This window comes from Podarcis raffonei, chromosome 12, assembly GCF_027172205.1.
Source record: "Podarcis raffonei isolate rPodRaf1 chromosome 12, rPodRaf1.pri, whole genome shotgun sequence".
Taxonomy (NCBI): Eukaryota; Metazoa; Chordata; class Lepidosauria; order Squamata; family Lacertidae; genus Podarcis; species Podarcis raffonei.
In genome coordinates this window covers 47,963,989-47,988,201 of record NC_070613.1, presented here as the reverse complement: position 1 = coordinate 47,988,201, position 24,213 = coordinate 47,963,989, and the positions used below count along the sequence as shown (strand labels likewise).

The window sequence follows — 24,213 nt, the reverse complement described above, 5'->3', positions numbered from 1 at the left end:
TTTTTTTATGGGGGGGTGAGGAGGCTGTTACACCTAATCTTTATAGTTATTTTGCCACAAAAAATGTGGCAAAACCCAACCGTTTATAGCACATTAATACTTCCTGAGGAATCCACTTACATATGTTCAATGGTGTGAGCAGGTACAATGTGGTTTCATTGGTCTCCAAGAGTCCAATACTGGGCTTGGATTTTTGTCCTTGAATCCATTTTCTTGGCCGGTCTTTCATGAGAGCTCACCACCAGATCTGATGGGTAAGTAAGAGTTAAGCTAAGTTTTCGTTATTGCATATTTTTAGGCATGGTCAACTTTGGACAACCCGTTAATTTTTTTTGAGTTACAGAAGCTTGGTTAAAATCTTCATCGCCATCAGTAGGTCACCATCGCAGGAATGTAGCTGTATCGCTTCTTCTCAAGTGAGGTCCTTGGCTAAAGGAACAGGGAAGCCTCACTGGTTTCATGCGTCACAATCTCTTAAAAAGCTACAGCTCAAGTTGCTCGAGCTACAGAAGCATACGGAGATCTGCAAGGACACCTTATTCGTCTAGCACACCCACAACCACCTCTTGAGGAGAAAGCTGCTCGAAAGCTTCCTGGACCGCCAGCTCAGATGGAGCCACTGTCGCCGTGCCGGCTGGAGGAGCCTTTTTGCAACTCAGGTCTGAAAAAGGATTGAACCACCTGGGTGAAAGATCACCCCCGAAAGCCAGTTTCATCCCTTCCCAGCCGCTGACTTTTTCCCACGTCGGCTCCTGTTTTTTAAGCCGCTCTATGCCCTGCAGAAGAGAAAAGTTTGGGGTTTATTCATCGCCGGAAGTTAAAAACCACAGAACTTGGGACACTGCTAACTAATCACCTGCTAATAACAGCATAAATAGAATTTTCTAGTTAGGGCTGTGAAGACTCCTGAAGATTTTTTCCCCCCTTACAGTGTCCAGGCATAAATAAAAAGGGAAGGAGCAGCTGAAAGGAGCTTGATAAATAAACCATTGTGAGATATTTATCTCTACTGAGAGAAAAACAGTGTGTATTACACACTAACGGGGCATGACACCCCAAAATATTTTTTAAAGATGTTTTTTCTTGAATGTTGCCCAGGGCCACCAAAAAAGGCCTCAGGCTCAATGCAGGAAGGAACTATCTTATGAAAGAAAAAATACCCTCTCCTTCTTTCCTAACCGTTAAAAAGCATGCAATTGCTAAAGGCATCTTTCATCTGAATAAATTGCTCTACTTCAAGCACACAGGCTTTGTGCATTCCTATAGCAACAGAGACACTTCTACACCCAACTGTTGAGCAGCCAAACAGATTTTGTTACAGAAATATTTGCTTACTCATTGAACCAAGTCGGTGGAAACTAATTTAAATGAGTAGTCGGTGTACGGTTGATTTCAAACATTTTTTTAAAAAAGACATGATTTAAACCCAAATTCTGGTACTCAACTTTTTCCTCCTTGCACCTCCTTGGGTGCAAGTGGTTATTCAAAGATGTTTAACAGCAGCAACAACAACATAAAAAGGCACAGGAAGAGTGTTCAGAAAAGGTTTATTGCATTTGTTTCCCATATGGAAGCATTGACAGAATTGAAAAGATGCAGCATTTACATAGTTCTGAAACGAGACAGATCTTAGCCTCCTTCACTGATTCCCACCCCGGCTTTGATTCAGTCAAAAGAATTAATTCAGGAGCATAGCTTATTTGCAGTTCTACCATTTTATAGTGCTGGGTTTTGTTTTGTTTTTGCAATTACTATGATGGCTCTAATCAGTAGTTTTTTGGATCCAAAATATACAATAAAATCCCTGTCGAGATACCCAAAAAATAATAATTCTACAGACTCAAGTCATTTCAGTTTGTAATCTAGTTAATTCTACTCGCTTTTGTCTTATACAGAATGCCCTCGACTCAAGTCCCCGTTTCCCAGATCTTACTACATATAGAGTTTGCCGTCCACAAAGCCATGACAGAAGACATGCATGATCCTTTAACACTTGACATCTCCCCAATGTAAAATATATAATATGTATAAATATAAAGGAGAAAAGACATTTACAGAGATATAAAAAAGGTGGCAATATTTCTTTTTAAAAAAGACAACGCATCTACAGAAACATTCTGTGCTTAGGTTCTCATTTGGACCGGCAAGCCTACATACATATGAACACTGCTGAACAAGCATCCCTCCTTTTATTTTCCAAAACAAAGACAGACATCATCTTGCTATTCTATACATTGAAATAAAGATTTCCCCCTCCTCCAATCCTAAGGCATCAAAACCCACACAGGCCGACAAAAACCTTCCGCCGTTTAACCCAGGAACAAGGGAGAGGATGGAACCAAACAGTGTAAAAAAATTGAAAAAAGGGGGGAGGAGATGGAATCCTTTCTGTAGCTTTCCAAAGTACGGTAATGTCGGCAATACGTTTGAGACATTAAAAGCTAGGCAATTTTGTTATTAGCGGACCCTTAGACAGGCTCGGACTTTTGTTCTTCCATCTTTCGGTTCTTAGCGAGGCTTAAAAGCTCAGGGTGGGGGTGGAAGGGAATACCGCAACACGAAGAGACCCCCATAGCTCACCGAAAGCGTCAGCTGCCATCCCAAAGTCCATAATTTGTTAGAAACGAGATGGCACTGTTGGCACAGACTGTCACTCGGGTGCCAGTCAGGGTGTGTAAAGACTGGAGGTGGGCACCAAGAAAAGAGACACACACACCCCTTTTCCATTAGTTATGTCATACAGAAAGCAGACAGGAAACCAAAACAGACCCATCAAGTTAACAGGTTAAAAAAGAAAAGAAAAAAAAGCTTTAGCCACCAGAGACAAAGAATGACCAAAAAGTTCTCTTTTTTAGTTGTTTTTAGACTACAGGGCGCTTTTTTTTTTGTCTTTTCTCTGCCATCATCAGCCATTTAATAGGCGTTTTTTTTTTCTTTAAAAAAATTCGTTTGAAACATTCATGTAGAATAACAGTAGTGCTGTAAATGTGGTTTTTGTGTTTTAGTGGAAATACTGTTCATGGATTCTTAGACCACATACTGATAAGGGTCTGCTTTTCCTTGATCGGGAGTGGCAAATGGGCTAAGCCAAACTATAGAGAACGGGTGGCCAAATACTGCTTTCATGTTCATCCATTTTGTTTTTTTAGCCCATCTTCTCTCTTCTTTTTTCAACTGTTCTATTCCCTGAAAACAGAAACATGACATTTTCAGTCAGGAACTTAACTCGGTAGTTCTGGTTTCGGGGAAAAAGGCTCCCTGCCCTTTTATCAAATGGCTGCAGCAGGAAAACAACCAATTCCCTGAACACTCCCCACTTTGTGAGTTTGCAAAAGGAGAGAAAAAGAACAAACACAAACCAGCAGCAAATTTATGAACAAAAAGGAAGTCATATAACGTATTATGAAAGTTTTAGGAACTCTCCAAATAAAAGCATTGGATACGGGAGTCAAAAAGGTTTGTGCAAATGGTTAATCCCTCCATCAACTCCCAAGTTCTCCACAAGGAAGTTCAAGAAACGCCCATTTTTGAAGCTCCACTGAATCTTCTGACTAGCAAGCTACAGGCTGTGTCAGCAGGGAAAAAGAGTTGCAGGATAAAGATGGAGCGTATATCAAAGTGAAAAAAGGTACCCCATTAGTTTAGGAACGGTTAGGGGGGGAGCAAACAGTGACGCTTCCGATAACACGCCACTTGTTGGCTGACCACTTGCGTGTTAGCATTTGCAATCACGACTCCAAATCTGAAATAACACCGGCACGAAGTGTAGAGTTGAACACTGGGAAATGAATTGGTTTTCCCAAAATACAGTGGTACCTTGGTTCTCAAACAACTTGGAACCCAAACACTGCAAACCCGGAAGTAAGTGTTCCGGTTTGCAAACTTCTTTGGGGAAGCCGAACATGCTCTGTTTTGAGTGCCACACTTCCATTTTGAATGTTACGCTTTTGATTTGAGTGCCACGCTGAGGTCTACCTGTTTTTGCTATTTATTTTGCGTTTTTGTGGCTTGTTTTGTTTTGTTTTTCTGACTGTGTGGAACCCAGTTCAGCTACTGATTGACTGGTGGATTCTGTGACTGCAGTACGTTGTTTATTGCTTTCACTTTATGGACCAATGGTCTTGTTAGATAGTAAAATTCATGTTAAATTGCTGTTTTAGGGGTTGTTTTTAAAAGCCTGGAACAGATTAATCCATTTGCATTACTTTCTATGGGAAAGCACGCCTTGGTTTTGGATCGCTTTGGTTTTGGAACGCACTCCCGGAACGGATTATGTTTGAGAACCAAGGTGCCACTGTATGCCGTGTCAAAGATTTGAGGCCCATTTTTCACACTGACATTTAGAAAGGTAGGAAGGACAGAGTGCAATGAAATGAGAAACTCTAGGGAGAACCAAGTCACAGAGCCCAAGGAAGCTGGGGGGGTGGGGGGCACTCAGAATACCAGGCCAAACACAGGGGAACTACAGCTGCCACATTTATCAAAATGGGGACCTGGAAATAAATTGAAATCTTGGGTACAGCCAGAAGGGATCATGGGATAACAGGCGTTAATTATGCAGACGGTGGTTAAGCGTACACACTGTGGCAAAGAAAATATTCCTATATTCCTAAATATTTCTACGCACGCACACACACAAAAATGACTGGGCCTAAAAATAGCCATGCAAGCCAAGGAGAGAGAAGGTGATCCTTGATTTAAATGCTCAGCAGTGAATGGCTCTCATTTGAGCAATGAGCAATTTCAAGCCGCTTGAAGAGCAACTAAAACAGTATCAAATTCATCATAGACACACCAGAAGAGAATTGCCTAGAAAGTCCCCCACAGTCAAATGCATTTCCAGAAGCAGCCATTCCTCAAAAAAGCGGGGCGGGGGTGGAGATCAGTTAAAAAGGAAGTTGGAGGGGGAGAGTTGGGAAGCCCAAAAATTGCTTTATAGCCGCTATAAAAAATGATCCAACAGAACATAAAACTCCAATATAGGCAGGCATCAACTGATGGGTGCTTCTGGAACGCTTCAAAAACTTATTTGCTCAGGCTTTTCCAGGTCATTAATGCCTGAATCCTGTAGTTTATATTCATATTTTACTGAAAAGGTTTTTATAGATGTTTTATGATTTGGGGGAGAGATTAGTACTCTCTGGTGTCTTTTTGTGGCCCTTCCTGGAGTCAAAGGCAGTACAGAAAATTGTATTAATCAATAAATACATCAGAACTGGTCTGAATACGAAAAGAGCTGCCAATGCATTTCTTTAATAAAACAGAAATCTTGCTAAACTGAAGGAAATGGGCGGGTGGGGGGAAACAGCTCTGGCAAAATGCAGAAATCGCTAAGGCATAGAGAGAAGAGACGTGAGGAGCAAATTGCTGGAGGCACAGACGCAGCTAAATATTTCTTTTAAAAATATCATAGGCGAGGAGTCAGGGAGATGGCAGGACCTCTGGATAATCTATAAAAGGGTCATCTGAAGGAGGACCTGGCAACAGCAGAGAGCCAGGTGGATTAATTTCATCTGCTTACACCGCAGAAGATGTCAGAGATGCCAACATCTGACACATCCGAGAACTCAAACCGAGAAAGGCAATGTGTTTCAACTAACGATCGCTGGATCTGGATGACATTCATATGCAAATGTAAAACTGCTCATCTAAATAGTCTACTTACAAAATCAACCTCATCACCAACAAATATAACACTTTTTTAAAAGGGAGAGATTCGGAGGCAAATTGGGGTAACGGCAGACTCATCAGCCTAATTTCTGAGCCAGGTAAGATAAAATTATGGAGCGTATTGAAGAATAAGCCTCGCTGAGAATGAAGCAGCATGGCTTCTGGAAAGGTAACTTCTGCCTTAACAATATTTTGAGAATCCTTTGAGTCTCAACAGGTGTGTGAGTTAGCAGATACTGAATGCATTCAATTGTAACAGCAAAACATGATTTACTGTTACGAACAGCTATAACCTTGGGGCCTGCACACACCCTTCTCTCCTTTGGCATTCAAACAGAAACTTCTGCCTAGTAAGCTGTGGTTTACACAAAGCAGGATTAGACCACAGTTTGAAATCCTGGCTTTGCCTTGATTCTTGTGAAGGTAAAGTACTGTTTGCCATCATGCCCGGAAGCATAACTTGAGCTTTTAACGAAGTTTGTCAGGATGCACTAAGGATGGTGGAATCTAAAGCAGAATGGAGTAGTTTTGGAGCATCTTTCCAAACTGGTTGATGAGCGACAAAAGGGCAAAACAATATCCAAGTAAGTGCAAAGTGATACTCAGGGCAACAAAAAAAGACCCCAAAGTCTAACCTCATATTTACATTGGTGGGATCTGAATTTACATGCAACTACCCAGAAAAGAGATTTTGTAGTTCTGGAGGACTGTGCATAGAAAACGACAGCTTAGCATGTAGTAAAATACAGTTGTACCTTGGTTCTTGAATGGAATCCGTTTCGGAAGTCTGTTTGACTTCCGAAAATGTTCGAAAACCAAGGCGTGGCTTCTAATTGGCTGTGGGAGCTTCCTGCACGCAATCAGAAGCTGCGTCGGACGTTCGGCTTCCAAAAAAAGTTCGCAAACCGGAACACTCACTTCCAGGTTAGCAGCATTCGGGAGCCAAAACGTTTGAGTCACAAGGTGTTCAAAAACCAAGGTACGACTCTGTGTGTGTGCGCGTGTTGACAGCAATTTGTCAAGATTTACATTAAGCCATTCTAAAGCTGACCACATATGAGCATCTATATTCAAAATGCAAGTTGTAACTTTTCTAGATGCAATTGGCTTAGGGCCTGAGTACCTTATGGACTGCCTTCTGCATAGACCTTTCCAGATATGAAGATCTCTCTCCAATGTGCTTCTCCGTGTCATTCCCTCTACACACATACACATGAGACGAGGCCTTCTCTGCTATGGCATCATGGCTTTGGAATACCTTCCCCAGGGAAACTGACCGGCTACTGAATCTAACGTCTCTTTGGCACCAGTGAACAACTTTGTTTTGCTCGAGTCATTTAATACCTTTTAGAACTGTGAAGCTCTTAGCCTTCTGCTTGCTGCCATCAGTAAGTAATTTGCCATTTTTATACAGAATCATTTTTTTGTGTTTTAACTCCTGCCCGCTGCTGCTGGAGTTTTGCATGCTGTTCTGTTATCGAGCTTCTGGCACCTACTGAAGAATTTTATATTCCAGCAGACATTTTAATTGAGGTTAAATTTTGGAGTTTTAATGGATTTCTACCTTTTTTTTTTACTATATCCCTGTAAACCACTTAGAGCCAATGGTAGTCAAGTGATATATAAATAGTTTGAATAAATAAGAGCACCCAATTAAAATTTCGTAGCGACAACAAGTGTGAGTGACATTAGAAGCAGTGACTAGGTAAATAACCTGTACAGTCGTACCTTGGAAGTCGAACGGAATCCATTCCGGAAGTCCGTTCGACTTCCAAAACGTTCAGAAACCAAAGCGCAGCTTCTGATTGGCTGCAGGAGGCTCCTGCAGCCAATTAGAAGCCATGGGAGCCCCATCAGACATTCGGCTTCCAAAAATAGTTCACAAACCGGAACAGTCACTTCTGGGTTTGTGGCTTTCGGGAGCCAAAACGTTCAAGAACCAAGCTGTCCGAAAACCAGGGTATGACTGTATAAAACAGTTTCTTCTTTAGAGATTATTCATTTTTAACCCTTTCTGCTTTGGCATTCAACTTACTTTTAGCTCCCAAGAAAACATTGGTAAGAGCAATGCGGTTAACCTGAAAGCGGGCATAGAATTCTTGGAAGGTTTATGCTTAAGCAAATCACTCTGCTGCCTGGGGCTGCGGTCCTAAGCATGCTTACTAGGGAGCAAGCCCCACATAACAAAGTGAAATATGCACCTCAATAAGGCTGTTTAGGACTGCACAGCATGACACTTAAGTTTAGGCAGCTGAACTTAGACATGTTCAGCTGGTAGGATGTGGGTGTGGCGGGGAGATTAAGTAGTGGCACTACAGGTTCTGACTCCATGGATGCACTTTCAGGTATATATGACCTCATTAGTTCAAAGCCGTTTAATCCAGGAACGAAGTATTTACTTCCCACACATAGCAATGGATAGTTAAATATCCGTTCATCATCTATAGGAGAGGCCCTTTGCAGAAGTTGCTTTTTTAAAGATACTACTAAGTTGCCAAGCACAGCCACATGACAACCTTTTTATATAAGGTAAAGGACTCCTGGACGGTTAAATCCAGTCAAAGGTGACTATGGGGTTGCAGCGCTCATCTAGCTTTCAGGCCGAGGGAGCCGGCGTTTGACCACAGACAGCTTTCCGGGTCATGTGGCCAGCAGGACTAAACCGCTTCTGGCGCAACGGGACACCGTGGCAGAAACCAGAGCGCATGGAAACGCCATTTACCTTCCCGCCACAGTGATACCAATTTATCTACTTGCACTAGCGTGCTTTCAGACTGCTAGGTTGGCAGGAGCTGGGACAGAGCAACAGGAGCTCACCCCGTTGTGTGGGTTCAAACTGCCAACCTTCAGATCGGCAAGCCCAAGAGGCTCAGTGGTTAGACCACAGCACCACCTGCGCTGATAATGGATATCAACAAAGGAAACAAACAGGCCTTTCACTCTGATTTATGAGGGGAAACAACCAGAGGACAAAAATGACTGTGTTGGGTCAGAGTGGCATCTATTTACAGCTGTCAATTCACTCAAAAAAGAACATCCTACTATCTAGGGAGGAGCCAAGGAAGAGGGGCAAATAACCATGCGCAACCCCCCCCCCCCCGCAGCTGTGTCGGAACACAGACACATTCGTCCTGCAACACAGAAGTTGTGAAAGGATGCTAAGTCTACAGGTTTCCTTCAGGTGTGTCAAGCAAAGCTCAATACCACAACATAATAATTCCTTACAATTTTCCTTTGAAAGGGGCAGAAAGCAGAGACCCAAGACATCTACTTTAATGAAACACTATGGTCCAACGCAGGTGGCGCTGTGGGTTAAACCACAGAGCCTAGGACTTGCCGATCAGAAGGTCGGTGGTTCGAATCCCCATGACAGGGTGAGCTCTCGTTGCTTGGTCCCTGCTCCTGCCAACCTAGCAATTCAAAAGCACAGCAAAGTGCAAGTAGATAAATAGGTACCACTCTGGTGGGATGGTAAATGGCATTTCTGTGCGCTGCTCTGGTTCGCCAGAAGCAGCTTAGTCATGCTGGCCACATGACCCGGAAGCTGTACGCTGGCTCCCTTGGCCAATAAAGCGAGATGAGCGCAGCAACCCCAGAGTCGGCCACAACTGGACCTAATGGTCAGGGGTCCCTTTACCTTATGGTCCAACTAAATATAGCCTTAACAATTTGCATGTTTCCCACCTAATTGGATGGTGAAGATTGTTATTTTAGGATACAGCTCCTCTACAGGCCCCATTCAAGCTGCTCATGAATAAAAACGGCTTTCTCCCATGTATCTCATATCGTCTTTGCCTGTCAAGGTGTGAACAATAATAAGAGACAATAGGTTATACCCAACAAAGTTCTGCTTAGTGTCGACCCACTGGTATAGTTATGTCATGTTTATTAATGTCAATGGGTTTACTCTGAGTAGAACTGACTTTTGCTACAACCCAGTGAAAACTGGGAACTTGGAATTACAGAAGCCGTTAAGATACCAGACTGTTGTGTGAGATTCTAGTCTATTTGGTGGAGTGAAAGAAACCTGCAAGGCGATTCCGATTACCATTCATAAAACACTTTTACACTTGCCTGCCTGCCTGGGGAACACGCTCATCGAAGTGAGAAAAGCATTTTTCTTAAAAGCAGCATTCATCCAATAGAATAAAGCAAATTCACGCGCTGTACGGAATTGGGGATGGGAGCAAGAGATCAGGACGCACTCACCGTTTCATCAGTGCAGATGGAGTGTACCTGCGTTCCAAACATTACAGATGTGAAGATTAGGAAGAGGAGCGCCTCAAAACACAAGAGGATAAGAAGGATCACAGTCGTCGGTGGAGAGAAAGAACTGCACTCTGCAAAGACAAAGCGTGATACGGTATTCCAGGCAGAAGCAGGAGCCAATGGATGTTGTTATACTACAGGCAACTCCCTGTTTAGGCGCATCCGAATGACAGTGCTGGACCCGGAAGTAGCCTTTATGACATCATAAAGATGTCATGAAAAGGGACGGAACAGGCCAGGGCAGATTTAGGTGCATGGGGGTCTGCAATAGAATCCTCGTGTGAAATGGGAATTATCTGTACAGTTGTACCTTGGTTTTCGAATTTAATCTGTTCTGGGAGTCTGTTCGACTCCCGGAGCAGTTTGAAAACCAAGGTGCAGATTCTGATTGGCTGCAGGACTGTCCTGCAGCCAACTGGAAGCCGCACCCGATGTTTGGCTTCTGAAAATCGGAACAATCACTTCCAGTTTTCTATCGTTCGGGAGCTAAAACGTTCAAGTTCAAAGGCGTTCGGCTTCCGAGGTTCCACTGAATTCAGAGTGACTTACAAGTAAGAAATAATGCAATACACAAAACAATAGACTAGAGAAATATATATTTTCAACCCATCATAAAAGCCTGCAATAAAAATAGTTAAGAACAGAAATGAGTCTTAAAAGCCTGTCATTTGTATTTCAGTCAAGTGTAGAATTGGAAATTCAGCTTTGTCAAAACCTCAGCTTTCAGTTTCTTAAAAATAAATGCTTCTGGCTCTTTTGTTCTGATTATTTGAATGCACAAAGCATGGTGAAATCTCAGTAGCAAAAGTTTGTTTCTGTTTTTTGGGGGTAGGGGGGATATGAGCAGAAAGCTGGCAGCCAGAGACATCATTTCAGCATGTAGCTCTTTGCAGGAGCTTAAGCAAAACAAATATAGAGCATACAATTTATACACTTCCTTGAAGGTTCCTGTATAAATTGTATAGATTTTGGGCTGCACTTAAGCTTTAAGCATTGTGCACTAAATGGAGACATGGTATTTTATATATATATATATATATATATATATATATATATATATATATATATAGTACCTGTTCAACTACCAAAGTTAGAACACACTACACTTTTGTGGAAAGGATGTGAGAAATTTAGGCAACTGTTAGTTTTATTGATCCGAAGACATTTTTTAAGAGAAGTAGCTGTGTTGGTCTCTTGCAACATGAACAAAAAAGTATTGTGGCACCCTAAAGACTACCCAAATTCATAGCATCTGGATTCCTCTTCCAATCAAGTACAGTGCTACCTTGGTTCTCAAATGCCTTGGTTCCCAAACGCCAAAAACCCGGAAGTAAGTGTTCTGGTTTTCAAATGTTTTTCGGAAGCCGAACATCCAATGCGGCTGTTGGCTATTGTTTCCAGGGGCACCAGCACCAATCAGAAGCTGCAACTTGGTTTTTGAACATTTCAGAAGTAAAACAGACTTCCAGAATGGATTAAGTTTGGCGCTTTATTTTTGCTATTTATTTTTGAGGCTTTTTCGGTTCATTCGTTCTTGTGACTGTGTGGAACCCAGTTCAGCTACTGATTGATTGATTGTGTGACTGCGGAAATGGATAAAAGCCCCCCATACAAACAATGACTATCATCAGTGAAGGGAAGAAGAAAAAATAATTTTAATTTTTATCATCTACAATACTCTCTTATTTATTTTATAGTACATTGTTGCTTTCATTTTTATGGATCAATGGTCTCGTTAGATAGTAAAATTCATGTTAAACTGCTGTTTTAGGGGGTTGTTTTTTAAACTCTGGAACGGATTAATCTGTTTTGCATTACTTTCTATGGGAAAGCGCACCTTGGTTTTGGAACGCTTTGGTTTTGGAACGGACTTCCTGAACAGATTAAGTTTGAGAACCAAGGTATCACTGTATCTCTCCAGAGCTTTTACGTAGCCCTGAGCTCTTGTGCATTCTGACAGCTGGAGATGACTAATATACATGGTTGTCTTTAATACATTCATCATCATCTATGTAACCCGCCCTGCGACCTTAGGGTGAAGGGCAGGAAATTAATCTCAAAAATAAATAAAACACAAAGTGTAACCGATGCTCTGCTTTAAATTTATTTTTATGTAGAAGAGAAGGAGAAAATTAATATAAAACAAGTAAGTCACAGTACATAGATTAAACTGTTTAGGGGAATTTTTCAGAGCCTTAGAAAATAGGCTCCTTCTCACTCAGCCTAGCTAGCTTCACACAAGGAGAGATTATTTCTTATTTTGGGGGTTCACTGAAACATGAAATACTCTATATTTCTTGTACACGTGTCTGTGAGGGCTGCACCATGCAGATGGCCTCCAATGGGACAGTTTTACGCAAATCTGAGTAGGATGGGAAACAGCTTTTTAAAAATGTGTCACTTCAGAGCCTTGGCTCAAGAACAAAGGATGCTGAACACGAACTATTAACAGTCCCTTGCCTCTGAGAGTCCAGCAAACTTATACGGGACCTAAAAGGGCTGATTCATGCACAAAACCACAGTAGGAAGAGACCATTCTGCATGTCTGGATCATAGCTATCAACTTACAAATTTGAAAATAAGGGACCAGCAGCCTCAAAAATAAGGGATCCGCAGCCAAAATAAGGGATTTTGGCTTCGCTTATGCAGAAATCCGGCACTGATGGAGCCATGCTGCTTTTGCTGCCACTGACTGTGTTTTGCAGGGGGTTGGACTAGATGATTCTAAGGGTCTACAACTCTAACCAAAGAAGAGTGGCAGACAAAACTGATGAACGACGTCCAGATGGCAAAGTTTACAGGCAGAATTAGAAACCAGGAAGAGGACCTCTTTAATAAAGAATGGGGAAAGTTTATAATTTAGTTGAAAAGCTATTGTAAAGAGTTACATACATTGGTAGGATTGACAGAAAACTTGTAGTTAAAATTTGAACTATGGGTGGACAAATGATTTATAAAAAAAGAGTTATGAAAGGGATGCAGAGGGGGAAATCACTACATTAAGATGCTGCACTGGTTGGAGGGTATGCTAAGCAGCACGTTGGGGCTGCGGTCATCCTGGCGCAAGGAGTTCCATCGGCCCTTCCCTGCCCGAGGGGGGGGGAGGAGAGAGACTCTTGCCCACGAGCCCCGCATGAGGCGGTTGCGGCACCGCTGAAGCGCCGCCCTTCTGCGTCCCTCCCCATCCCCTCCTCTTCCTCCTCTCTCAGGTCACCGGCTTCCCCTGGCAGCACAGTGGAAGTCTCGCAAGAGAGAGGCTGCCTGCCCGCCCGTCACCACCCGTCTCCTCACGACGCGCCCCTGAGGGGAAAAAGGGAGAGACGGAGACGTGGCAGCTCGTGCGCGCGCGCTCTCGCGTGGCGGAGGACCCCGAGCCACTGCTTCCCTCCCGAGCTGGGCGAGCATGAAACCCGGGAAATTTAAGGGACATCATCAATAAGGGACAGCAGCGGGACACAGCACTGGGATAAGGGAGTTTCCCGCCAAATAAGGGACGGTTGCCAGCTATGGTCTGGATACCATCCTGATTTGGCAAATCCTGCAGAAAGCAACTTTGTGGATCGGGGGCACGAAGCAATTTGCTAGCTCGAAAAGAATCGGATCCAGTTCACGAGAAAGCATGGCATTTGTCAATATACTCACTTGTCCAGTCTTCTTCAAAGCAATACAGGAAGTGAAATCCAACCATGATCAGGGCATGAAGGGAAATAAGTGCTATATACATCTGAAACACAATAGGATTTTGAACTATGAAGACACACAGACTTCAAGGCGCATTTTTGCATGCCCCAAATTTGTTCGCTGGTTTTAAGCTGAAGCCGAAATCAAAGACATGGCATTCGGGACAGATAAATATATTCAAGCTCACATGCTTATAGAGATAGCCTTATCCTCAACCTCATCTCCTAAATTACCTCAGCCAAAGAATTAACAGGCCTAGCTATATCCAGTGGAAAAATACCTGGAGTAAGCTGACTGAACAAGAGGTCTATTCTTCTCTAACAATACTGAATTATGAGATAACGGCAAGGGTAAGAGGGGATCTATTCTTCCATGCAATAATAGCAGGGTGTTCCCCCCCCCCCAAAGCCTGGTCAAACCCTTTTGAAATATGATGGTTTATCAAGCAAGCAAAATAATCTGTAGAAGATAGACTTGATTTAAATCATTATTATTTTTTACAGAAAGAGTCATTCTTGCTGGTATAATCTTAATATTTACAACCAGATGAAGGTTTCATTTTTGGAATAATATTTTTTTCAGAGTAGTTTTTACAGTTTACTTCCTTGACATCTCATGGAAGGGCGTTCCACAGGGTGGGCGCCACCACTGAGAAGGCCCTCTGCCTGGTTCCCTGTAACCTCACTTCTCGCAGGGAAGGAACTGTCAGAAGGCCCTTGGAGCTGGACCTCAGTGTCCGGGCTGAACAATGGGGATGGAGACGCTCCTTCAGGTATACTGGGCTGAGGCTTTAGGGCTTTAAAGGTCAACACCAACACTTATTGTGCTTGGAAACGCACTGGGGGCCAATGTAGGTCTTTCAGGACCAGTGTTATATGGTCTCGGTGGCCACTCCCAGCCACCAGTCTAGCTGCCACATTCTGGATTAGTTGTAGTTTCTGGGTCACATTCAAAGGTAGCCCCACGTAGAGTGCATTGTAAAGAGCGGGCCAAAGTCAGGGTTCGATATTAGCAGGGTGCTAGGTGCATTTTGCACCTAAAGATTCTCCATTTTCGAGCACCTCAAGAAGTCGGGGTGCTGTTTTTTGCACCTGGCTGACACTCAAGGATTACTGAAATGTATGTGATCTGAAGCCTTAAAGTATACGTTAAGAATAGATAATATGTTACGGAGTGTTTTGAAAACTCAAGTACGGTACCAATATTTTTATTGTAAACACCAAATTAAACGTGTCAATTTTTCTGCTAAAATGTGGTATTAACAATGTGTCACTTATTTGAATGCATATTAGTTCATGCTCATCAAATTAATAAATAAAAAGTGTTGCCCAAACACACCCCAGGTGGCGACTAGACATTTTTTGGCCCCCCCAAACCCAGGTCCTAAAAGCCATTTTGCTCCTAGCTTTTCCATCCCGGGTTCTAACATCGGCCAAAATTCCTCCACAACGATGTGAGAGACTGATAAAGACATACAGAAAACCATTACGTCAAATTATTGCTGCTAAAGGTGGTTCTACAAGCTATTTAATCATAAGGTGAACTTAAGTTTTTTAATTCAGGTAGGTAGCTGTGTTGGTCTGATGCAGTCAAAATAAATAAATAAAAACTTAATAAAATTAAATAATTGTCCAGTAGCACCTTAGAGACCAGCTAAATTTGTTCTGGTTATAAGCTTTCGTGTGCATGCACACTTCTTCAAATACACAAACAAACATGCACACTTCTGCAGATACAGAACAAACATTCCTGCTAAGGAATGGATAATTGTTATTATGTCCTGATATGTAAAATCACAGAATTCAAAGAGGGTATACCTTCTTTTTCACGTGTGTGTGTGTGTGTGTGTGTGTGTGTGTGTACACACATATATATGTACATAAATATACATATATCTATGTGTGTTGCCCACCACTGTGAAATCTGATCCAATCCAAGATGGGATGCTTTAAATAGGTAATAATGGATATCTTTGCCAGCTTGCTTTTATCCTTTTAAACTACTTTGCCCCAGACATTTTGCAGTGTTAACAATCCATTACTTTCCCATAAGAATTGCAGTGTAATTATACTGATAACCACAGAAGTCCCACTTGACATTTCAAGGCCCCTTTATGAATTCCAGGAAAAATCCACACAATGAACTACTTACTGTAAACAGTACAAAGTACTTCTGGTTGTTCTCTCCCACGCAGTTGTTAACCCATGGGCAGTGGTGATCCATTTTCCGTATACACCTCTTGCAAACGCTAAAAGAGAAATGCACACTGTAAATCGAATGCACACGGAAAATCCTTGTGGACTTGTAAAAGGGTAAATGAGTATTGGGAAATGATCCATAATGAAGGAAGAAAAAAGTGTTTAAAAGTACTTTCCCAAAAAAACCCAGTCCTTTCTGTCGGGGATAATTCAGACTGAAATTCCCAGGTGTCAAAAATGGTTATTATGTATGCTACTACTGCGGCCTGTGTTTTGTTAGCCCAAAAACAGAAAACGAGCGAGGTCCTAACTAAAGAATGGCAACTTAAGCTGACAGAATATGAACAACTCGCAGACTTAACATATAGAATAAGAGAACAAGAAGAACATACATTTAAAGAAGATTGGAAAACGTTTACTGAATATATGGGAAATAATTGTGTACTGCTGAAAACGATGGAAGCATTAAGATAAATTCAACAGTGCAAACAAGTTTTGATGCATGCAGTAATGGAATACTGAATGGTATAGTTTTTGTAAAATATGCACGGATTTATGATGTGTAAAATGAACCATGGAAAGAGAAGAAGGGAAGTCACTGATATCTTAAGGATGTAAAAATGAGTGCTTTACAGTGGTACCTCGGGTTACATACACTTCAGGTTACATACGCTTCAGGTTACAGACTCCGCTAACCCAGAAATAGTGCTTCAGGTTAAGAACCTTGCTTCAGGATGAGAACAGAAATCGTGCTCCGGCAGCATGGCAGCAGCAGGAGGCCCCATTAGCTAAAGTGGTGCTTCAGGTTAAGAACAGTTTCAGGTTAAGTACGGACCTCTGGAACGAATTAAGTACTTAACCCGAGGTACGACTGTAAATTGTAAAACAGAAAACTTAATAAAATTATACAGTCGTACCTTGGTTTTCGAACAGCCTAATTCTCAAACGTTTTGGCTCCCGAATGTCGCAAACCCAGAAGTCACTGCAGGAGCTTCCTGCAGCCAATCAGAAGCCGCGCTTTGGTTTTCCAACGTTTTGGAAGTCAAACTGACTTCCAGAACGGATTCCGTTCGACTTCCAAGGTACAACAGTATATAAATCAAAAGTGGAATCCCATCCGCTTCAAAGACCCATGTTTTCTCCATACACCAGATCGCAATAGAACTATTTCCACTTGGCCAAAAGCTTGAGGTCACAAGAGCCGAAATGCAGCCAAGATGCAAAGGAAAGATGGAAATGTGCTTGCAACACAATAATGACAGGTACAACCCGCCCTATATTGGATTACTGCAGATGTAATGCATCAAGCCATCCAGCTCATCATCGTAAGTAAACCATAAACGAAAGAATGTGCGCGTACCTGCAGTGATGCGCTCTGTCAGGTTTGATGCTACAGCATTTTGGACACTTGTAAACTACTTGCCCCGGCTTCAGCTGCAAACTTTCTATGAACTCTTTTGTGGCGTTACCTTTGGGGACTGCACCCTGCAAACGAAAATATAAGGGTTTCGGAGCGCTTTCGGTCACTATCAGGGGAAAAAACCTCAATAGGCCCCATCACAGAACTGCTGATTATACAGGGTAAGTTAAACTTCGCTCTCCTAGGTACATCAACAGAGTTTTGTTGAAATGGTATTCAACACCAGTGCAAACGTTTTGAGAAGTTAAGAAACACAGGCCCTTCACTCTCCCCTCCAGGGTTGGCACAGCCAGCCTCAAACTCTGCCATTAACTATAGTTTCCCATTACAGTGGGGCCTTGGTTCTCAAACGCCTTGGTACTCAAACAACTTGGAACCCAAACACTGCAAACCCGGAAGTGTGTGTTCCGGTTTGCGAACTTTTTTTGGAAACTGAACGTGCTCTGTTTTGAAGGTTACACTTCCAATTTGAGTGCCATACTTCCGTTTTGGGTGTTACACTGAGGTCTGTCTGTTTTTGCTATTTATTTTGCGTTTTTGTAGCTCTTTTTTGTTTTGTTTTTGTGACTGTGTGGAACCCAGTTCACCTACTGATTGATTGATTGATTGTGTGACTGCAGTACATTGTTTATTGCTTTCATTTGATGGATCCATGGTCTCGTTAGATAGTAAAATTCATGTTAAATTCATGTTTTAGGGGTTGTTTTTAAAAATCTGGAACGGATTAATCTGTTTTGCATTACTTTCTATGGCAAAGCGCGCCTTGGTTTTGGAATGTTTTGCTTTTGGAACGGACTTCTGGAAGAGATTAAGTTTGAGAACCAGGGTACCACTGTATGTCCAAACTGGGTAACTCTGGTTAACGACTTCAGAGCAAGGCAGGAAACTAAGACAACTTCAAACCATGGCTTCTTATTCTGACTTATTCTGAAGCCATCAGCCACACTTTCCCTGTTCAAGTGTAATGGGAAGCTATAGTTAATGGAAGTCCTGTTCATTTGAAATGTGAAACAATACAGTGTTAGAGGGAAGACCATGGATTTGTATGCCTCTTTCGAGGTCGGCTAGAACTCCAAATAAAAGTTTAGGAAAACGAAAACAGACCCACCCATTTTGCTAGACTGGGAGATTCCCATCTATGTCATCTGTTACAAATTTGCAAGCTGAACAGATAACATTTGGGCAATAATCCAGATAAGAACATAAGTCAAGACTTACACGCAAAGGGGAAAGCTGCTTTTTCCTGAAAATTTCAATCTCGCAGCCCTCTGAAGAGCTGAAAGCTTGAAAAAGTGCTTTAGACAGGACCACAGTTAAAATACACTTGGATAAAACTTGGGCGTCCTTCAATAGCCACTAGCCAGTGCTAACACAAACGCTTTTATTCAGAATAGATTTTAGTCGTGGTGGAACTTTCCCAAAGAAACAGGAATGCAAGACAGGCTTTCCCCAGCTTTTCATGCCACGACATGTCAGCAACGTTGCACATACTACTTAAGAGAGAGAAAAGGACGGATTTCTTCTCCATCTTCCTTCATATCTCATTCAAATGATGCCTTCTTGCCACTCCACAGCCTCTCTTAATCATGACCCCAGTATTATGATCTGCCCCACCCCCACAAAAATGCATATAAAGGGACAAATAAATCAAGTGGGGACAGGTTGGTAGAAACCCAGACGCTTTATCAATACAGTGGAACCTTGGTTCTCAAACTTAATCTGTTCGACTCCCGAAACCGTTCAGAAACCAAGGCACGGCTTCTGATTGGCTGCAGGAGCTTCCTACACTCAAGCGGAAGCCGCGTCGGATGTTCAGCTTCCAAGAAACGTTCGGAAAACCAGAACACTTACTTCCGGGTTTTCGGTGTTGATTTGTTCGTCAACTAAGCCGTTCGAGAACCAATGTTCCAGTGTATCGTGTTTGCGTGTGTTCAACAGGTTCTAGAATATTTAGTCCCTAAATCACCCTCAAAAGAACAAGAGAACTAGCTAGCAGCCGGTTAATATATTCCGAGAGGAAACTTACTGGATCTGTTACCATAGCTCTCATGTGCGAAGCCAGAGCCAGGAACGCCAATGTGTTGAAAACTATGGCGTTGATCACGCTGTAAATATAGTCTCTGGAGGGAAGAAGCATCACAAGGATGACCACAAAGTCGGCATAGAAGACCAGGAACCAAGTGACGACCGCACAGGCAATACCACAGCCATCACGGATAAACCACATTGTTCCCGAGGAACCGCGGCTGGGAGGTGGAACGCACTGGTCCGGTTGAAGGTATTCCGGTTTCCTCTCAATATCTCTGCATCGGTGGATTGGAGTAATCATCATAGGCTATAATGTCCATTCTTGGATCTGGAAAAAAGATTAAAAATAAATAACGGTCTTTTGTCTCATGAACTTCGTCAAAGGGGATCGCCTCTAGGTCATGCAGTTCTCGTGAGGGAACTCTATTAAAGGGAGATTCATTGGGGGGCTCATTTAAAAAAACAAAAAGATGGTGTGGTGATTTATTGAATTTATTTAATATACCGCCATATACCCGGGGGTCTTAGGGTGGTTCACAGAATAAAATCAAGATATAAAACCACAAAATACCTAATAAAAATAAAAACAGCAACCCAATGTTATGTACGTGACACTTCACAACCAAACACATTTTGGCATGATGCATTAACATTAAAATTAATATGAATAAATTTGAGTATTTATATATATATCCCATTTTGGACTGATTCTTTTTTAAGTTTAAAAGATCAATATTGCACAGGGATATAAGGGAAAATTGTTAATGAAACTTGAGTTCGTCTAGGAAAGCTACAAGCACCTACTATTCTACCACACATGCTAGAAGGACTTGGAATTTCCAAACCACAAATGGCTCATTTTCATTGTAGAGGCTGATGACGACAAGTTTTATTTTACAGTATAGGTACAATTGAGATGAGTTCTCAGGCTGTTTGGACACGCAAGTAGAATCCATAAAGAAATGTTCCATGTTGTATTACACACAGAGAGAGACACAAAACTATATCCACATACAGAATCAGTTCCTGAGAACGTTCTAAAAATTCAAATGAGGAATTCTATTCCTTAATATGGGTTATATGTAATTAATGACAATCTCATTGCAAAACCGTGAGTTGATTATTCTAATTATCACTGTTCAGAATGAGCAAACACATAAATGGAAATTGCTCAAGGTCCACAAATTAAAAACTCGTTGAACAGAGCATGGGCTACATTATGCACAAGTAAGTATTCTGCATTTACAACCATTTAGAGAAGGCCGGGAGGGGATGGTTACCAAGAGAATATTTATTTTTAGCTGGAATAGGTTGGGTTTTTGTGTTTTGTTTTTAATCAATTTCAAACAAAATATGACTAGGACACTCCTGAAAACAAATCTAGTGCATGAGGAAGAAAGTTGCTGAATTACTGAAATACCTATTTCAGCATTATTTTGGCATCTTAACTATGACAAAAGAAATTACATTCTGTGAAGAGACTCTTCTGTGCTACAGCTTCACACTAGTTTTCAATGCGTTAATCATATTCAAGGCTTAAATTGTGAAAAGCCCTAGAAATCCAGTAACCTCCCTTCTACCCACCACTTTAAACATTCAATGGATTTTTTTAAAACCTGCAATTTCCAATTGCCAATGGGGAAAACATTTAAATACAGCAGTTCTTTCTTCTCTGGCAATCACTCATAGCTGAGGAAGATTGTCTTCCATAAACATGGTTTTAACAATGAGTCTGTAAGTGGCTGTGGAGGTGAATTCTGGATCCACATGCCCTTCCATAGTGAAGACATAGGTTTCTGGGCAGGAATTGATCATGGTGAGGGTTTGCCAAGCATGCCTTCCTCTTAGCGCGTTTCTCCCTTGCGCCCTGAATTCAAGTGTCTTCAAAGCCCACGACACCTTTGGTAAAAGCTGTTTTCCAATTGGAGCGCTCGCAGGCAAGTGTTTCCCAATTGTTGGCGTTTATACTACATTTTTAAAAATTTGCCTTGAGACAGTCTTTAAACCTCTTTTGTTGACCACCAGTATTATGCTTTCCATTTTTAACTTCGGAATAGAGTAGTTGCTTTGGAAGGCGATCATCAGGCATCCGCACACAACATGACCAGTCCAACAAAGCTGATGTTGAAGAATCATTGCTTCGACACTGGTGATCTTTGCTTCTTTACGAGATTCCCGACAGCTTCGCTCACAAGGGTCATAGGAACGTGCAAGCCCACTCACTATAACCAGGTGATGATCCAGCGAGTGAGACTCAGCAATTAAACAAGTTTATCACTGACTTATGTATGGAAGTGAGAGCTGGACCATAAAGAGGGCTGATTGCCGAAGAATTGATGCTTTTGAATTATGGTGCTGGAAGAGACTCTTGAGAGTCCCATGGACTGCAAGAGGATCAGTTCTTAAGGAAATCAGCCCTGAGTGCTCACTGGAAGGAAAGATCCTGAAGCTGAGGCTCCAATACTTTGGCCACCTCATGAGAAGAGAAGACTCCCTGGAAAAGACCCTGATGTTGGGAAAGATGGCGGGCACAAGGAGAAGGGGATGACAGAGGACAAGATGGCTGGACAGTGTTCTCGAAGCTACCAGCCTAAGTTTGACCAAACTGCGGGAGGCAGTGGAAGACAGGAGTGCCTGGCGTGCTCTGGTCCATGGGGTCACGAAGAGTCGGACACAACTAAACAACAACAACAAATCACTGACTTCCGTTCGGAATCTGGGATACGGATGGTATTGTTGCTAACGGCTTTACAGACTTGCATTGCCCCCCCCTCCCCACACTCAGCAAATGCCCGAATGCTGAAAATTAAAGATCAAAACACTCCACCTTTGCAGCTTTGCAACCCCCCGCAGATGGCAATGCTTCGTCTGCAGTGATAACCACAGCGATGGCAGCTTCCTATTCTTGAAGCCAACCAGAACTACATTTGCCTCCATCCCAGAGTGGATAAAAATGAATGACTTTTTTATTTTTTTAAAAAATTAAAAATCGGATTATTTTTTATTCAAATCAGGTTTTTATAAATAAAGTGCTTTTGGAGGAAAAATCTTTCTAAAGATTTTCTATTTAAATTACATTATTCATGAAGATTATTTGGGGCAGTTTTTCTAACAAGAAGATATTATCACAGATGCTTGTTTTTGCAGTTCTCAAAAGTGTGAATTTGTGTCTGCAGAGATAACATGCCTTTTCTTCACAGGAAAAATGTTATAAAGTAAACATACAGAGTGGAGGAAAAACCTTAATCCCATTGTTCCTCTGCAAGTTTATATACACAGAATCTATTTTAGTTAAGTAAATTGTTTAAATTGTTATTAAGGAAATGATTCTTTTTCTCCTTCCAATAAAGTACAGCAGAAAAGTTGCCCAAATATAAACAGTTAACTTAATAAACCTCGCAATAATTTCATAATTATCGGTCTATGTATTTCTAATAGTACAACCAAATCAGTATTTTTTGATATAACTGCAAAAACTACTCTGAAAATTTATTATTCCAAAAAATGAAACCTTCATCTGGCTGTAAATATTAAGATTATACCAGCAAGACTGAGCCTTTCTGTAAAAAAATGATTTAAATCAAGTCTTACCGACTAGTGATTTAAATAAATCTGATTTAAATCAAATCCATCCTCTCAGCAATAGCCACCAAGCCTCCGGGAATCCAGGAGGACTCCCTGGTCCTGAATGGGGTAACTGTGTCCCTGAAGGACCAGGTGCGCAGCCTGGAAGTCATTTTGGACTCTCAGCTGTCCATGGAGGCGCAGGTCAATTCTGTGTCCAGGGCAGCTGTTTACCAGCTCCACCTGGTACGCAGGCTGAGACCCTACCTGCCTGCGGACTGTCTCACCAGAGTGGCGCATGATCTGGATATCTCCCGCTTGAACTATTGTAATGCGCTCTACATGGGGCTACCTTTGAAGGTGACCCGGAAACTGCAATTAATCCAGAATGCAGCAGCTAGACTGGTGACTGAGAGTGGCCACTGAGACCATATAACACCAGTCCTGAAAGATCTTCATTGGCTCCCAGTACGTTTCCGAGCACAATTCAAAGTGTTGGTGCTGACCTTGAAAGCCCTAAATGGCCTCGGTCCAGTATACCTGAAGGAGCGTCTCTACCCGCATCATGTCCAGCGCTGAGGGCCTTCTGGCAGTTCCCTCACTGCAAGAAGCAAGGTTACAGGGAACCAGGCAGAGGGCCTTCGTGGTAGTGGCATCTGCCCTGTAGAATGCCCTCCCAGCAGATGTCAAGGCAATAAATTTTACTTTTAAAAGACAACTGAAGGCGGCCCTGTTTAGGGAAGTTTTTAATGTCTGGTGCTGCATTGTTTTTAATATTTGGTTGGAAGCCGCCCAGAGTGGCTGGGGAAACCCAGCCAGATGGGCGGGGCATAAATTATAAATTATTTATTACTACTACTACTACTACTACTACTAATACTACTCTAAATCAGCCTTCCCCAACCTTGGCTCCTCTGGGTGTTGCTTGACCAAAACACCCATAACCCCCTACCACTGACCATGTTGGCTGTGAGTTGCACTTCAAGAACATATGGGAAAGCGAAGGTTGGGGAAAGGTGTCTCCAGTCTCTTGTCTGGAGACTCCAAAGTTATAAACCTAACAATCAGGAAATCATCTGCAAAGTCAATGAAGGGAGCTGGGGTTCTTTCCCCAAAACCTGTTTGACCAGATTCAACACTGGGGAAAAATGCCGTAGGTGTGGGTAAGCGAAGTGCCTTCAAACCACTGTTTCAAACTCTTGCCTGCTTTTAGCCTTACAGCGCCGTAGTTGTCCTCCAATTCAGTTATGGATTATCAACCATCTCACTTTATGGTGTCAAAATACAAGGGTGACCTTCTGGGAGCACCAATTCTTAAAGCGAAAAGCGAGAAGCACTTTGTGGTTTGAGCAAATCACTGGAACTCATTCCTGTTCCTCCACC

General features: G+C 42.2%; 1 protein-coding gene across 4 annotated transcripts in view; it reads right to left on the bottom strand.

Moving 5' to 3' along the window:
* The window catches only part of ZDHHC3 (zinc finger DHHC-type palmitoyltransferase 3), a 44,725-nt gene continuing 20,512 nt past the window's right edge, over positions 1-24,213 (bottom strand). For 3 of the 4 annotated variants that reach the window (XM_053410187.1, XM_053410186.1, XM_053410185.1), the window contains 6 exons: positions 19,265-19,594; positions 17,179-17,303; positions 15,772-15,868; positions 13,582-13,663; positions 9,880-10,010; positions 1-776 (listed from right to left, as the gene is read on the bottom strand). In XM_053410187.1, the coding sequence (XP_053266162.1) occupies positions 537-776; positions 9,880-10,010; positions 13,582-13,663; positions 15,772-15,868; positions 17,179-17,303; positions 19,265-19,570 (981 nt within the window). In that variant the 5' untranslated portion in view covers positions 19,571-19,594 and the 3' untranslated portion in view covers positions 1-536. Of the gene's footprint in view, positions 777-1,531; positions 3,187-9,879; positions 10,011-13,581; positions 13,664-15,771; positions 15,869-17,178; positions 17,304-19,264; positions 19,595-24,213 lie in introns of those variants that run through there. The other variant, XM_053410188.1, reaches the window with a different exon arrangement.